This window comes from Budorcas taxicolor, chromosome 21, assembly GCF_023091745.1.
Source record: "Budorcas taxicolor isolate Tak-1 chromosome 21, Takin1.1, whole genome shotgun sequence".
NCBI lineage: Eukaryota > Metazoa > Chordata > Mammalia > Artiodactyla > Bovidae > Budorcas > Budorcas taxicolor.
This window is the reverse complement of record NC_068930.1, coordinates 8418179-8435943: the sequence shown is the minus strand read 5'-3', so window position 1 is coordinate 8435943 and position 17765 is coordinate 8418179. Positions and strand designations below refer to the sequence as shown.

Sequence of the window (17765 nt, the reverse complement as noted above, 5' to 3'; positions counted from 1 at the left end):
TTCAAAAGCATCAATTCTTCGGCGCTCAGCCTTCTTCACAGTCCAACTCTCACATCCATACATGACCACAGGAAAAACCATAGCCTTGACTAGACGGACCTTAGTTGGCAAAGTAATGTCCCTGGTTTTGAATATGCTGTCTAGGTTGGTCATAACTTTTCTTCCAAGGAGTAAGCATCTTTTAATTTCATGGCTGCAGTCACCATCTGCAGTGATTCTGGAGCCCAAAAAAATAAGTCTGACACTGTTTCTACTGTTTCCCCATCTATTTCCCATGAAGTGATGGGACTGGATGCCATGATCTTCGTTTTCTGAATGTTGAGCTTTAAGCCAACTTTCTCACTCTCCTTTTCACTTTCATCAAGAGGCTTTTTAGCTCCTCTTCACTTTCTGCCATAAGGGTGGTGTCGTCTGCATATCTGAGGTGATTGATATTTCTCCTGGCAATCTTGATTCCAGCTTGTGTTTCTTCCAGTCCAGCGTTTCTCATGATGTACTCTGCACATGTTAAATAAGCAGGGTGACAATATCCAGCCTTGACGTACTCCTTTTCCTATTTGGAACCAGTCTGTTGTTCCATGTCCAGTTCTAATTGTTGCTTCCTGACCTGCATACACATTTCTCAAGAGGTAGGTCAGGTGGTCTGGTATTCCCATCTCTTTCAGAATTTTCCACAGTTTATTGTGATCCACACAGTCAAAGGCTTTGGCATAGTCAATAAAGCAGAAATAGATATTTTTCTGGAACTCTCTTGCTTTTTCCATGATCCAGTGGATGTTGGCAATTTGATTTCTGGTTCCTCTGCCTTTTCTAAAACCAGCTTGAACATCAGGGAGTTCATGGTTCACGTACTGCTGAAGTTTGGCTTGGAGAATTTTGAGCATTACTTTACTAGCGGCTCAGATAGTAAAGAATCTGCCTGCAATGCAGGAGACCTGGTTCTGATCCCTGGGAAGATTCCTGGGAGAAGGGAATAGCTGCCCACTCCAGTATTCTTGTCTGGAGAATTCCATGGACAGAGAAGACTGGTATGTTTTAGCCCATGGGTTCCAAAGAGTCAGACAAGACTGAGCAACTAACACTTTGGGCTTTTCAGGTGGCACTAGTGGTGAAGAACCTGCCTGGCAATGCAAGAGATAACCCAATGGTCTGATCACTCACCTAGAGCCGACATGCTGCAGTCCGAAGTTAAGTGGGCCTTAGGAAGCAAAACTATGAACAAAAACCGTGGAGGTGATGGAATTCCAGCTGAGCTATTTCAAATCCTGAAAGATGATGCTGTGAAAGTGCTGCACTCAATATGCCAGCAAATTTGGAAAACTCAGCAGTGGCCACAGGACTGGGAAAGGTCAGTTTTCATTCCAATCCCAGAGAAAGGTAATGACAAAGAATGTCCAAACTACTGCACAATTGCACTCATTTCACATGCTAGTAAAGTAATGCTCAAATTCTCCAACCTAGGCTTCAACAGTATGTGAACGGAGAACTTCCAGATGTTCAAGCTGGTTTTAGAAAAGGGAGAGGAACCAGAGATTAAATTGCCAACATCTGTTGGATCATAGAAAAAGCAAGAGAATTCCAGAAAAACACCTGCTTCATTGATTATGCTAAAGCCTTTGTGTGGATCACAACAAACTGTGCGAAATTCTTAAAGAGATGGGAATACCAGACCACCTTATCTGCCTTCTGAGATATCTGTATGCAGGTCAAGAAGCAATAGTTAGAACTGAACATGGAACAATAGATTGGTTCAAAGTTGGGAAAAGAGTACATCAAGGCTGTATATTGTCACCCTGCTTATTTAACTTATATGCAGAGTACATCATGAGAAATGCTGGGCTGGATGAAGCACAAGCTGCAATCAGATTGCTGGGAGAAATATCAATAACCTCACATATGCAGATGACACCACCCTTACAGCAGAAAGCAAAGAACTAAAGAGTCTCTTGATGAAAGTGAAAGAGTGAAAAAGCTGGCTTAAAACTCAACATTCAAAAAACTAAGATCATGGCATCTGCTTCCATCACTTCATGGTAAATAGATGGGGAAACAAGGGAAATGGTGAGGTTTTATTTTCTTGGGCTCCAAAATCACTCCAGATGGCGACTGAAGCCACGAAATTAAAAGATGCTTGCTCCTTGGAAGAAAAGCTATGACAAACTTGGACAGAGTATTAAAAAGCAGAGACATTATTTTGCTAACAAAGGTCTATACAGTCAAAGCTGTGGTTTTTCCAGTAGTCATAAATGGATATAAGAGTTGGACCATAAAGAAGGCTGAGCTTTGAAGAATTGGTGCTTTTGAACTGTGGTGTTGGAGAACATTCTTGAGAGTCCCTTGGACTTAAAGGAGATCAAAGCAGTCAATCCTAAAGGGAATCAATCCTGAATATTCATTGTAAAGACTGATGCTGAAGCTGAAGCTCCAATACTGTGGCCAACTGATGCGAAGAACTGACTCATTAGAAAAGACCCTGATGCTGATGCTAAGAAAGATTGAAGGCGGGAGGAGACGGGGACAACAGAGGACCAGATGGTTGGATGGCATCACCAGCTCGAGGGATGTTAGTCTGAGCAAGCTCTGGGAGCTGATGGTAGACAGGGAAGCCCGGCATGCTGCAGTCCATGGGTTCCCAAAGAGTCGGACACGACTGACAGACTGAACAACAACAGTGCAAGAGATGTAGGAGACACGGGTTTGATCGCGAAGAGTCAGACAGAACTGAAGCAACTTAGCACGCATGCATGTAAACACATTAGTACTCTGCTCTTAAATATTTCTGGACTGAAAACTGAGGATGGTTATTTAAAAATATTTTCTTAAAAAATTCCTAAGAAATAGCACCTTTAAGCGCAGTCTATTTACTATACAACATTCTCCCACAACTTAATTTTAAAATTATCAAAAAAGAAGCTGTTAGTAATTTACACCTTGTCTTGTAATAAAAAAAGATGACCTCTTCTTTTAGAAAGTTTTTATATATAATCTCTGCATTAAATTTGGAATACAGGAAAATAACTACTTTCATGATCAATATATAAAGGAAAAAAAACTTTTCTATGAGAAGCTAATAGTTTCCTAAGTGACTGGAATTTCTCAATATGGAGGAACAATATGCCTAACACAACAGTAGGTTAAAATCCGACTGAAGGCTGAGAGCTACTTTCTCTCTCTCTCCATTTACAAGGATACTGTGATTCTTAAGGTAGAAGCTGAGGCACTCTAAACAAAGGCTGCTTCTGAGATTCCAGTCCCTCCCCCCCAACTAATACAGCATTTACTTTGTCCTAAAAAGTAAAATGGGTCTGGGTCTGGTTAGACTCTACAGAAAGTTGGGAGGGGGAGGAGACTCTGGGTGGCAGTGCCAAGGTTTGGAAAGGCTGAAAAGGTGGTGAAGGACTGAGAAGGCCCAGAAAACGAAAGGACAGAGGTTCCCATCACCCATGTCCACCGCCAGGGCCACCACCGCTGGTCAACTCCAATTTCAAGAGCACCTCCCTACCCCAGAGGCAGAAGGAGAGGGGAGGGTATGTTCCCACACCGTGTCCTGGGCTAGGCACCTTCCCTTCGCACTACTGGTTCTACCCTTCCCCTTTCTCCGCGCCCATACATGCTGCAGGAGACCTGTGGTGTGGCTGGGTGGGGACAGGCTGTTCTTTCCAGGTTCAGGAACTGTTCCTTCCACCTACCTCCAGGCCAAGAGCACTACTGACAGTTACCAGGCCCCAGGGAACGCCATCCTTTGTTCATTTCCTTAAACAAGTTTTAGCTGCCTCAGAATCACTTGCAAGGCACATAAGAGAAGATGCATGCCTGGGAGTTTCAGATATAGTAGTTCTGGGATGGGGGCCCCCAATTTTTATTTCTAATAAGTTTCCAGGTTACTGCTAAAACACTAAGAACACTCAGACCCTGTCTCATGTTTGTAAACTGACCTCCTATTAAATTCTTGTTGGGAGAATTGATACAAGTCAGGTGATTTTTTTCTTTTTTTTTTTTAGCATAAAGAAAAAGCCTGATAATTAACTTATAAAGACTTAAAATATATGATTAAGGCAATACTTAACAGTATTTTTCTCCCAAAGTGCTATACTGTAAGAGCCTGGAATCTGAGGTCTACAGTCACGTCTCTACCACATCAGGGTTACCAGAGCTACCAACTAAGCCTCATTCTCCTTCCATGTTCAAGGACATGACGACACTGGCGGGGTTAAGTGAAGTGTGACTGTCTCCACAGTAGTCCCCAGTGCACATCTGTCAGTGTTTCCTGCGCCCCAGCTGGAAACAAGACAACACAGGGCGGGACGGACTCCAGGCCCTGTCCCGCGACTCCTTTCTGTTACATCCTTTGCACTTCTATTTATGGTGTAAAATGGCTAAAAGAGAATGAACATGATGGGAGAAAAAACAATGCTCCTTCCCCATTTTTAAGGGGGCGGCAAGTTAAGAAAGGCACAAACAGAAGTCACTGTTTACCAGATAATCAAGGTATAATTGATATATTAATACATTATATTAGTTTCAGGTGTACAACATGACACTCATCTATATATTGCAAAATGACCACCATGATATATCCAGTTAACATCCATCACCAAAATTTCAAAAAAGTTTTGTGTGTGGTGAGAACTTTTAAGATATGCTCTCTTAGCAACTTTCAAAGGCAACAGTACTGACTATTAACCAAGGTGTACATCAGCAGTCCCCAACTGTTTTGGCACCAGGGACTGGTTTCATGGAAGACAATTTTTCCACAGATTAGGGGCTGTGGTGGAGAAGGCAATGGCACCCCACTCCAGTACTGTTGCCTGGGAAATCCCATGGGCGGAGGAGCCTGGTAGGCTGCAGTCCATGGGATCGCTGAGGGTCGGACATGACTGAGCGACTTCACTTTCACTTTTCACTTTCATGCACTGGAGAAGGAAATGGCAACCCACTCCAGTGTTCTTGCCTGGAGAATCCCAGGGACGGGGAAGCCTGCTGGGCTACCGTCTATGGGGTCGCACAGAGTCGGACACGACTGACGTGACTTAGCAGCAGCAGCAGGGGCAGTGGGGGAATGGTTTTGGAAGAATTCAAGCTCATTTACTGTGCACTTTCTTTTATTATTACATGATATATAATGAAATAATTACACAACCCACCATAAGGCAGAATCAGTGGTAGCCCTGAGCTTGGTTTCTTGCAACTAGAGTCCCATCTGGGGGTGATGGGAGACAGTGATGCCCGAAGTGTGCTGCTTATGTCTGTCTACTCCATAATCTCGTCGTGGCTGCTGTCATTGCAAAACACCCCGCTTCACAAAGAGAGGATGCTGGAAATGGAAGCAGGCGTTTTAGTGCTTTTGTGGCAATCTCAGGATATTCTGCCTTGAGTTTAATCCAGAACATATGGAGATCTGCAGTTGTCTCAAACATACTTTTAAGGCCACTGTAATTTGTGATCTCAAGCAGTTGATCCTCTACTTGCACAAAGTAGATTCACCTGGCTTATTCACAAATGGGTCACGGATCTGTTCCTTCCCCGTTGAGAGGTCTTTTGTGGTTGGGAAGTAATGCTGACTCTTTTGAAAGTTGACACAGGTGATCATGCACCAGCTGGGACAAAGACCCTGACTCAGTCTCTTTCAAAATCTCTGCTAATGTTCGAAATATGTCAAAAACCCCAGTGTTCACTAATCAACCCGTACTTCCAGTTTGGCTTTGAATACAGTCACTTTTTCTGCCAGCTTGAACACACTGGTCCTTTTCCCTATAGTGATAGATTGAGTTCACTGAGCAAGTTGAATATGTCACACAAGTAAGCAAGGTTTGCAACCCATTCTGTGTCACTGAAATGTGTTGCCAGTGGTGACTGTTTTTCTAAAAGAAATCTCTGGAGCAGCTCTCATAACTCAAAAACTCTGGCCAGTGATCTACCTTTAGAAAACTATCTGTGTATAAGAGAAGACATGTAAGCTCTGCATCCATCTCCTCACACAGCTATGTGAACAGACATGAGTTAAGGGCATGTACTTTAATGTGGTTAACAATTTTCATCACATCCTATAAAACATTGTTAAGCTCAGGTGGCATTTTTCAGCTAGCCAGCGTTTCTCTATGGATGATACCGTGTGAAGGCTCACAGTCAGAGGCGACCTCTTTGACCTGATTAGTGAAGCTAAACAGTCGTCCAGTCACGGCAGCTGCTCCATCCGGGCACATACTAACACAAAATGACCAATTCAGTTTCCCCGATAAGTAGTCATTCAATGACTGGAATAGTTCTGCAGCTGTGGTGTTGGCTGGCAACAAAAATGCACATAATATTGTTATGCACACCCTCCTGAAAATATTGCACGAAGACAAGCTTTGTTGCCTTGTTGTCCACACTGGTAGACTTGTCAACATGGATTACATGCCACAGCGACTCATTAATCCTAATAACTGTGCCTCAGGATCCTCTGCTGTTTCATCAGTTCATCTAGTTAACGGTGTTGGTCAAAAGAGGAACACGTGTCACCTTTTGAACTGAAGCCTCTCCTAAAAGTTCAGGACAATGTCCTTAAGCGGCGGGCAGGATCAGCTCTTCACCAACAGGAAAGAGCTTCTTACTTAGCTTTATAGATGCTGTCAGCCACTAAGAATGATGCTCTCACTGCAGACACATTGGATGAAGTGGTGGCCTTCAATAACAGCTTCTGTTTTTCGTATTCATGTCTTTTTTCTTTTGGAAAACTCCAAAGACTTGTCTTTTAATGCAGAGTGCTTGGTCTCCAAGTGGCAAAGCATTTTCAAAAGTTTCATGGCTTTGTTGGATAGCCAGTGTCTCCACATATGATACAAAGTGAGCCTGAAGAATATGAAGCACCTGATGCAATGAACCCATAACTTAAGTGGAACTCAGTATTTCTTTTATATGCAGCTTTCTTTTTGCTGACAGTCTTAAGAGTTTCCTGCTGTCTCATCACTGAATGTTGCCCTCTTTTCAAAGAAACTCTCCAGTGACGTTTGTTTTTCACTCATGTTGGCTAGGGTTAGCTTGTGGGCTTACCAAAACTGTGACTTAAGACACGTGTGTAGAGTAGGAAACAGGGCACAGACAGAAGTGGTAAATAAAACAATGGGCAGGCCATGCACAGACTAAAATAAGTATCAGATTCTGACTTAAATCCTGCCACCAGATATAGCTGTACAGTTGAAGTACATCAGCTCACTTATCACTAGAAAGCCTACCACCAGATGTAGCTTAATTGTCACTTGCCACTCACTGCTGGGTTTTGATGAGTCTGCAAGCAGCTCATCTATTATGGCTCTGTGCAGTCAAACCTTTCTGCTAATGATAATCTGTATTTGCCGCCCCTCCCCAGTTGGAGGCATCACCACCTCAGCTCCACCTCAGATTGTCAGGCTTAAGACTCTCATAAGCAGTGTGCAACTGAGATCCTTTCATGCGCAATTCACAGTAGGGTTTGCTCTCTGAGACTCTAAAGCCGCAGGTGATCTAACAGGAGGTGAAGATGAGTGGCAAGGTGAGAAATGAGGAGTGGCTGCAAATACAGATGGAAGACAGAGAAGCTTCCCTGCTCATCTCCTGCAGTGCAGCCTGGTTCCTAACAGACCAGACTGATGACAGTAACGGCTCCTGGCCCAGGCGTGGGGGACCTCTGCTGTACATCACAGCTCCACGTCTTCTTTATTTTATAACTGACCATTTGTAACTTCAGATCCCCTTCACTCATTTGCCCTCCACCTCCACCCAACCCTCCAATCTCTAACAAACACCAACCTGTTTTCTGCATCCAAGAGCTTGGTGTTTTTGTTATTTTCTTTATCCATTCATCCATCAATACACACTTAGTTTCTATAAACCACACAGCAAAGAAATCAAGTAGTAAAATGCAAAGATAACCCACAAAATGGGAGAAAATATTTGAAAGCCACATATCTGATGAGAGGTTGATATCCAAAACATACAATGAATTCACATAAATTCTACAGCAAAGAATCCTCCCAAGTCAAAAAACAAAAAGCTGATTAAAAAATGGGCAGAGAATCTGAACAGACATTTTCCCAAAGACATACAGATGGCCAGCTGGTAATACTAAAAGATGCTTAACATCAGTAGTCATCAGGGAAATGCAAGTCAAAACCACAATGAGGTATTACCTCATTAGATTGGCTGTTTATCAAAAAGACAAGAAATAACAAGTATTGGTGAGGATGTGGAGAAAATGGAACCCTGTGTATTGCTGGTAGGAATATAAGTGAGTGCAGTCTCTATAGAAACCAGTATAGAGGGCCTCAAAAAACTTAAAACTAGAACTATTACATGAAACAGCAGTTTCACTTCTGGCTATTTATCCAATGGAAATAAAAACACTAACTTGAAAAGATATATACTCCCCTATGTTCAATGCAACATTATTCACAATAGCCAAGACATGGAAGCAACCTGAGTGTCTATTAAAAAGATGAATGGATAAAGAAAATGTGACTTTTCTATAGATACAGATATTACTGTTCAGTCCTTAAAAAAAAAAAAGATGAAATCTTGTCACTTGTGACAACGTGAATGGACCTTGAGGGTAGTATGCTAAATGAAATAAGTCAGATAAAGAGAAATACCATATGATCTCTTGGACATGTGGAATCTTAAAAAATAAATAAATAAAGCTTCCCAGTGGTGCTAGTGGTAAAGAATCCTCTTGCCAGTGCAGGAGATCAAGAAAAGTGGGTTGGATCCCTGAGCTGGGAATCCCCTGGAGTAGGAAATGGCAACCCACTCTAGTATTCTTGTCTGGAAAATGCCATAGACAGAGGAGCCAGACAGGCTACAGTCCATAGGGCTGCAAAGAGTCGAAAAGGACTGAGCATACGCACATACGAAAACAACAACAAATTCACAGATACAGAGAACAGTCTGGTGTTTGCCAGTAACAGGGGGTGGCGTGTGGGCAAAACAGGTGAATGTAGAGTACAGTGACTATACACTCATGGGATGTGATGTACAGTGCAGTGACTGTAGTTAACAATGCTGTATTGTACACTGTTCCCATTGCTAAGGGAGTAATCTTAAAAGTTCTCATCACACACACCAAAAACCTATGTGAGGACATGCACGCTAACTAGACTTATTGGGATGATCACTTTACAGTATATACAAATATTGAATCATTATGTTGCTCATCTGAAACTAATATGGGCTTCCCTACTAGCTCAGCTGGTAAAGAATCAACCTGCAATGCAGGAGACCCAGTTTGATTCCTGGGTTGGGAAGATTCCTGCTACCCACTCCAGTATTTTTGGACTTCCCTGGTGGTTCAGATGGTAAAGAATCTGCCTGCAGTGCAGGAGACCTGAGTTCGATCCCTGGATTGGGAAGATCCCCTGGAGATGGGCATGGCAACCCACTCCAGTATTCTTGCCTGGAGAATCCCCTGAACAGAGGAGCCTGGTGGGCTACAGTCCATGGGGTCACAAAGAGTCGGACACAACTAAGTGACTAAGCATAGCTCAGCTTCAAATATAATGACTTTCTCCAGCAAGGTTAAGTCCTCCTGAGATACCTAGACTCAGTCTTCTAGAATTACTATCCTCTTACAGAATATGTCATAATTGTACTTTAAATGATCTGTGCAATGATTTCTAAGACTCCTGCTTTAAAGTGGGGTCTAGTTCATCACTTCTTCCCCAGCTCCTAGCACAACGCCAGGTACACAGCAGGCATTAAATGTTTATTGAATGTTTTGATAGCTGAATATTGTTTCAGTCAAGTTCTCAGAGATCTACTAACTTCATTCATTTGGTGTTCATTAGTAATATTTATGTCTGAAATAATCCTCAAATCAGCTACAAAGTTCATTTTAGTACTGTTTTAATCTCAAAAAAACCTTTCAACTGCTGTGTAACTTTTAACTTCTGAATTTTAAAATACAATAAAACTTTCATGTCAAAAAATAAATGTTATACATAGCAGTACTATCCATACTAGGGCTTGAGTTTTGAGCTCATTCAGTCTTTACTGTGTTACCTAACAGTGTGCTCAATGTGCTGGAGCTGCACGCGTTGAGTCACAATAAAGGGCGAATTAAAACTACCCTGAAGGGAAAAAAAGTCTGATCAGGGCTATAAGGAAGCTCAAGAGCCAGTAGTTAGCTTCCTTCCTTTCAGCATTTTTTTTGTTGGGACTGTAAGGTCAAAGTCTATAAAGAGGAATTTCTATATCCAGCCCCTTCCCCCTTTCCTGCCAGGTACTGCTGAACAAAGTTATGCTGGAAGGCAGATGATAGACTGTCTGGTGGCCATATCAACAACATGTAGGTCTCAATTTCCCTGTAGTCACAAAAACGGTATCTGCTGTCATTCACGGCATAACCTGCTCTCTCTCTGTATTATCAACACCGCCTCATTTAAGGGCTGAGACAGTCTCCTGGGCAGTGATTCTTGACTTCAGTCACATAGTCAACTCACTGGGGCACTAGGAAAAATGCCTGAGCCCTGGACACCAAGTAAGTCAGAGTTGCTGCATTGGGGCTTGACCATTTTTCCAATGATCAAGCACTCTTCTATATGGGGTAGAAACTCAATTAAGACTGAGTCAGGGTTTTATGGGGGCTTCCCTAGTACCTCAGCTGGTAAAGAATCTGCCCGCAATGCAGGAGACCCTGGTTCGATTCCTGAGTTGGGAAGATCCCCTGGAGGAAGGCATGGCAACTCACTCCAGTGTTCTTGCCTGGAGAATCCCCATGGACAGAGGAGCCTAGCCTAGCGGGATCAAAAGGTTGCCAAGAGTTGAATACAACTGAGCAACTAAGCACAGCAGGGTTTTATGAACTAAAACATTATAAATGCTGATCTGGAATTACTTCATTTATATGTTGTAAAATTAGTGTTTCCATTTGTGTGAATTTGATATCACCTAATTAAATGCAAAGTGAAGTATGTCTGGTGAAATCTAATCAAGTTTAATTTGCTAAATGTATTATGCAATCTAAACTGCTAAATCAATGAAAAGTTATAGTTTAAGAATTATCAAATTTGAGATCAACAACACAATAAATCAATTTAGAATTATCTAGCAGAACATTCTATGAATGCATGGTATGCCATGTTCCCTGGTTGTGATATAATTATCTCTCAGTAATCTTGCAAACTGTTGCAACCTGAACAAAGGATTTCAAGTGAAAAATAAATGACCAGAGAAAAGGAAAAGCTAGGAAAAGTTAGGACACAACTCAGATACCAACTTCTGTTAAGAAGCTCACAGACCTTCATGTCTTGGTTGAAGCAACATTTAGCAACACACTGAAATGCACGGGGCTGACGATGCTGTGAGACTGAACATGTCCTCCACAACTTCACAGATTTATTCATTTATTTTATTCTTTTTGGAATTCAAAACTGCCTGATTCTATAGTCAGGAAACTTTGTAAAACTGAACTTACTACCTACATTCATACTGGTAAAATACCACTGTCAACAGAGTTTCTTTTTTTTTTTTTACACTGGAGTCCCATTGCTAAGAAACCTGAAAATCACTGGCCCAGATAATTCATAAAGCCTCTATGCAATTCCAGAACCCAAGAGTGCTAGCAGACATCAGGTAGCAACCTGGGTTTCCAAGAAGGAGGCACCAATTATTCAGGCAAAATGTACCAATAAAAGTCTAGAAACTCATAACACAAGTTGTTTTTTTTTTTCTTTTGGCCATGCCATATGGGTCATGGGATTTTAGTTCTCCGACCAGAGAATGTATAGTCCAAATCCCTTGACTGCCATGGAATACCCCAGGGCACATGTATTGTCGAAAGTGTGTGAAATGTCTGAAGACAAAAAAAGAGTATGCAAAAATAAAGTTGGTAGTTGTATTGACGTTTAGGTATTATAAGCTGTTGTTCAAACTTTCTGTGATATTGTTTTTATAATAAATCAGGAAGAAATCATGAGAGAATTGAAAGATCAGAAGTAGCTAATGCATCATACCACTTAATATGTCTGAATATAACTGGTTTCTAGTTAAAATTCAGTTATGTATTTTAAGGATAAAGAGAAGTTAAATTTTTTAACATTGGAAATTATACATGCAAAAATATGTAGTAGCCTTCAAAGTTGTTTTTTAGGAAGAGTAATCTCCAAGTAGAGCACCATTGTTCCACGCTCCTGTTGAAATCCCTTTGGAAACTGCTTGCAGTCCTGCACATATTCCTTTGAATATACAGTTAAATACTACACTTCCTGGGTGGGTTTGGTTTAAAAAAACAGAAGTTTTTAAAAACTTATCCTGTATAATTTGCAGCCTGGCTCTTAGTAGTATAAAACTTGTATTTTTTTCTAACTTAAGCAAATGTTTAGTAAGAATGTTCTTTCAAGAATTTGTATTTTCTGAAAAGCCTTACGCAGAACAAGAGAAAGAAGTCTTTAGGGCTACCAATGTGACTATTAACACTGATCCACACTATTTCAGTGCCTTCTCTATCATGTATGATGGCTCTCAATTTATAATACATTTTTTCACTCTTCTACCCCTGCCAAGTCTTTAAGGCTTTTTCCTAAAGGGAGTTTCTGATTACCAACATCATCAGAACTGCTGGCCAAAGGGGTATATTCTTTAAAGGAAAAATAGGCACATGTTCACATAGATAATAATTGTGTAGTCCCTCCATTAAAAAATATTTTGCTTTGGGATTTATCTGGTGGGCCAGTGGTTAAGAGTGTGAGTTCCCACTGAAGGGGGCATAAGTTTGATTGCTGGTCTGGGAACTAAGATCCCACGTGGCGTTTGGTGCTACTAAAACAATAAGTTAATACATTTGCCTTTTTCTGAACACAGGGAAGCCTGGCACACTGCATCCACGTGGTTGCAAAGAGTTGGACAGGACTTAGCAACTGAACACCACCACCACACACACACACACATTCCTAACAAGTCAGTCTCTCTTGGAGCCCGTTCTCCCTCTCTGGAGATTCCTTCTCAGACATCCTTGCTCAGTTCTTCTCCTCCTACAGTCATTTCTGGGTAGAAACTGGTTCTAGGACCCCTCAGGAGTACCAAAATCGTAGATGCTTAAGTCCCTTATTTGCATATAATCCAGCCACATCCAACATTTGTTGGATCAGAGAGAAAACAAGGGAATTTCAGAAAAACACCTACTTCTGCTTCACTCAAAAGCCTTTGACTGTGGAAAATTCTTAAAGGGATGGCAATACCAGACCATCTTACCTGTCTCCTGAGAAACTTGTATGCAGGTCAAGAAGCAATAGTTAGAACTGGACATGGAACAACAGTCTGGTTCAATATTGGGGAAAGGAGTATGTCAAGGCTGTAAATTGTCACTCTGCTTATTTAACTTATACCCAGAGCACATCATTCAAAATGCCAGGATGATGGAAGCACAGGCTGCAATCAAGATTGCCAAGGGAAATGTCAACAACCTTGAATATGCAAAGGACACCACTCTAATGGCAGAAAGAGGAATTAAGGAGTCTCTTGAGGAGGGTGAAAGAAGAGAGTGAAAAAGCTGGCTTAAAACTCAACACTGAAAAAACTAAGATCATAGCATCTGGTTCCATCACTTCATGGCAAACAGAAAGGGGAAAAGTGGAAGACTTTATTTTCTTGGGCTCCAAAATCACTGCAAATGGTAACTGCAGGCATGAATATAAAAGACACTTGCTCCATGGAAGAAAAGCTATGACAAACTTAGACAGAGTATTAAAATGCAGAGACATCACTGGCCAACAAAGGTCCATCTAGTCAAAGCGATGGTTTTTCCAGTAATCATGTATGGATGTGAGAATTGGACCATAATGGCTGAGCTTCGAAGAATTGATGCTTTTGAACTGTGGTGTTGGAGAAGACTCTTGAGAGTCCCTTGGACTACAAGGAGATCAAACCAGTCAGTTCTAAAGGAAATCAATCCTGAATATTCATTGGAAGGACTGATACTGAAGCTAAAGCTCCAAGACTTTGGCTACCTGATGCGAAGAGCTGACTGACTTGAAAAGATCCTGATGCTGGGAAAGATGGAAGGCAAAAGAAGAGGGAGGCAGAGGATGAGATGGTTAGATAGCATCACTGACCCAATGAACATGTATTTGAGCAAACTCTGGGAAATAGTGAAGGACATGGAAGCCTGGTGTGTTGCAGTCCATGGGGTCTCAAAGAGTCGGACACAACTTAGCAACTGAAGAACAACAATAACAACAATGCACATCCCTCCCCTATACTTTAAATCATCTCTGGCTTACTTAGAATATATTATACAATGTAAATACTATGTAAATAGTTGCTAAGCTGGTGGCAAGTTCAAGTTTTGCTTTTTCTAACTTCCTGGAACTTTTTTCTTTTTACAAATACTTTTGACTGGAAGTTGGCTGAAACCACAGAAGCAGAACCCACGAATACAATAGAGAGCTGACTGTAGTCTCCTTAATGTTTCACAGTCTCTCAATGTCTTGAATTAATATCTCCACGCTAACAACTCCAGAACCCACAATTAAGTTTAGCTCTCTTCTGGGGTCCACTCTCAAATATCTAAATGCCAGTGGAGAACGCCACTTGGAATTTCCACAGCATCTTCAGCACAAACTCAACTCACTCTATGGTCTCTCAAAGTTGCCATCTCAGTATATGGCACCTATATCTCCTAGTCACCCAAGCAATAAAACTGGCTATCTTTCCAGACCTTCTCTCACCTCACTTCTTTCCACCCTTATGGCCACTGTTACAGTACACCACTCCTACCCTGGACAACCACAACAGAGTCCTTGCTAAGTAGTTGTTTCCTGACACACACTTCCTTCTGAGAAACATCTCCACTTTGATTCGGATAAAGTACAAATTCCTGAACATAGCTTAGCATGCCCTTCAAGATCTGACTCTTGGGGTCTTCTTACATCTCTGCCCCACAAATTTAGCTCCAGGTTTTCTCTGAGGGCCTCACAAACTCTGCGCACTTTAAGGATTACTTTTCTAGGCCCATTCTCCCTAAAATCATTTTCAGCCTTTCCCCTCCCACTCTCAACCTTCAAGGAGGAAACCTCCAGTCTTGGGGAGCCTACCACATATCCAAGTCAGGATTAAAGGGCCTAGCCAAGTGCTCCTCAGCCTATACATAGTATTTCTCTCACTGAATTGTCTGTAATAATTTTAATTTGGTTTCCCCACACTTGACTATGAGCTTCCCTAGGTAGGCCTGAGCCCAGTTTGCCTACCTAAGCCAATAAACAACTCATGTAGAAGGCAGAATAATGAATATTCTTGATAAATGAATGATAATGTACAATAAAATACCAGGATATCAATTTGAAATGTTTGTAGTGACCATTATCTGCCACAAAACGTCTTAACGCATTTTATTACATAAAAGTAGTTGATATGTTGAAATACATACTTTCTTTATACAATTAGATAGGCCTTTCTTGAGGACACTGGTGGTAGCTAAACCTCTGCTGTACTGGATGACTAAGTTTATGATAATGTCAAGTCTTGCCTGGACTACCACAACAGTCTTTCACATCTGCAGTAACCTTACTCTCAGTCTTCTCCACTGAGCAGCCAGTGATCTTTTCAAAACATAAATAGATCTTCCCGACCACCTGCTACAAAGTCCTGCAAGATCTGAAGCGTGTCGTACACCCTCCACTCCCACAACCAACTTCATTATCAATCAGTTTCCCTGCTTGACTAGCTGGCCTTCTTTCTTGCAGTCCCTAGCAACGGCAAAGATTATTCCAGTCAGAGACTTTGGACTTTGATGTCTCTGCCTGCAAAATTCGCCCCCTCCCCACCCCGATCTTGGCATGGCTGAGTCTTCCTCCCTCAGACGGCGAGTCAAATATCACTTCTTCAGAGACCCTTCCTAGCACGAAGAGCCATCACGTCCAAGCCAAGCTCGACCCCATCCCTATCTGGTAAATAATTTCCTGTCTGTCAGTCTCTTTGCTAAAGCGAAAGCTCCACGAGGGCAAAGGATTACATATATCTTGATCGCTGTTGTCTCCCTGACGGCTAGGACACTGACTAGTTTAGGGTAAATACCTGGTAAGTGAAAAAACGCGCTTAGTAAACACGGCCATCTCCCACATTTTCCACTCTTTTCCCTTTCATTCGCAGGAATTCTCAAGGGCCGCTGTCCTCGCAAGAAAGCCCTGGAAGCGTCGCAGGAAAGCCCTGGAAGCGTCACGGCCAAGCCACAGCGTCCTCTTCCGCGTGAGGCGAGGCGTGCCCAGCCGGGAGCTAACGGCACCTCAGGCCCTGGAGCGCAGCTTAGGAGCCGGCGCTCGCGTCCGAAAAGCACCGAGGGCGGCGGGACGAGGAGAGCCTCCCCTCGCTTCCTGGGGACTGACACCTGCTCAGTCCTAAGCCCCGAAAACAGCCTCTCAACGGCCACACAGCCGCTTCTCCCGTCGCCGAGCGTAGCGACCTCTTCCAGTTACCTGCTGGAGATCCACCCCAAGCCACGCCGCCTCCGCATTGCCGTTCGAGCAAGCGCCAGCCCCTTCCGGGCCACCGTAGTTCACAGAAAGTACAAGGCGCTGCCTCCTCCCGCATGCGCAGAGGTCCTGTTCGGTATATAGTGTTTCTTAGCAACCGCATGGAGTCCCTCCGCCAGGGGCGGAGCGTCGGGTGCCGCGAGGTGGAGGTGGGGAGTGAATGTGGCCAATCAGAGGCGAGTCCTAGCCTCGCTCGGCACGCCTCCTCTAACTGTCGCGAATACGCAGGCCGCTTTACGGCAGGCAAGGGGTGGGGGCCGCTGGGGTAAGGAGGAGAGAAGGAAGCAACCAACCAACCAAGTCGCCCCCACCCCCCACCCCCACCCCCCCCCCCCCCCCACCTCAGACCTGGTTTACGGCTCCGGGCTCCGGCTCCAGTGTGGCCGCTGATTGGCTGCTGAGGGCTAGGTCCCATCCCAGTGACCCCAAAGTGCTGGAGGGAGGGGGCGGGGGTGGCCCGGTGCAAAGTGCATCCCGAAAGCCCCCTGCCTGGCGCCCCGGCGGCCGGCACTCCGGGTTCCGTGAGAGCTGGGCCCTCGCCGCCCCGAGCCCTCCTGGGCCCCTCAGTGGCCGGGCGCTCCCAGCCAGGAGCGCGGCAGCCTCCTGCCCCGAGCGCTCGGACTGGGGCTGCCCCCCGCCCGCGCCGGGACTTCCTCCCTGCACCCCTGCCCCAGGCCGCCCGGCGGCCACCGCCGCCGCCTCCGCCCGGCCGGGCCATCTGGATGCTGGCAGGCTGGGGCCGGGAGGCGCCGCGGAGGAGCAGGGACAGCCGGGTCCGGCCCTGCCCGGGCTGTTTCCTCAATGGAGAAGTTGGTGAGTGTGGAGGCGGCTGGAAGAAGGAAGGGAGGCAGCAGCTGAGGAGACAGGTAAAAGTCGGTTACCCCCGCTGAGGGGAAAGGGCCGGCCCGGGACGGAGGGGAAGCCTGCCGCTTCCTGCCGGCCCGCCCCGCTCTCTGCCCCGGGGCCGCGTCCGCCCCGGCCCCGGGGCTCTGCCCCGCTCACGGGTCTCTGATTTCCAGGTGTGAGCTGGTTGGGGGGCGAGCGACGGCAGGAGAGGGTCTGCCCACCCGCCCGAGCAGCCGCAGAGCTCTGACCAGCTTCCACCGTCAAGGTAAAGAGCCAGCCCTCCCCTCCCCCATTGTTTATTCCTGGCCCCTACCTCATTAATCGGTGCTTTCTTTTCTGAATAGTTACCTGGCAATGCATCCCTTTCCTGGCTTCTAGCTTTACAGCAAAAACAAAAACGCCGCCCGTGCCCCAGTCTTTAACATTTTAATAACTTCTCGTTCC

At 44.2% G+C, this 17765-nt stretch overlaps 1 protein-coding gene across 1 annotated transcript in view; it reads right to left on the bottom strand.

Annotated features, from left to right (window-relative positions):
* LINS1 (lines homolog 1) overlaps positions 1 to 16578 on the bottom strand; it is a 30100-nt gene extending 13522 nt beyond the window's left edge. Inside the window, exon 1 of the mRNA XM_052659897.1 lies at positions 16419 to 16578. Coding sequence (XP_052515857.1) covers positions 16419 to 16578 — 160 coding nt within the window. The remainder of the gene's footprint in view (positions 1 to 16418) is intronic.
* Between the last annotated feature and the right edge of the window lie 1187 nt (positions 16579 to 17765).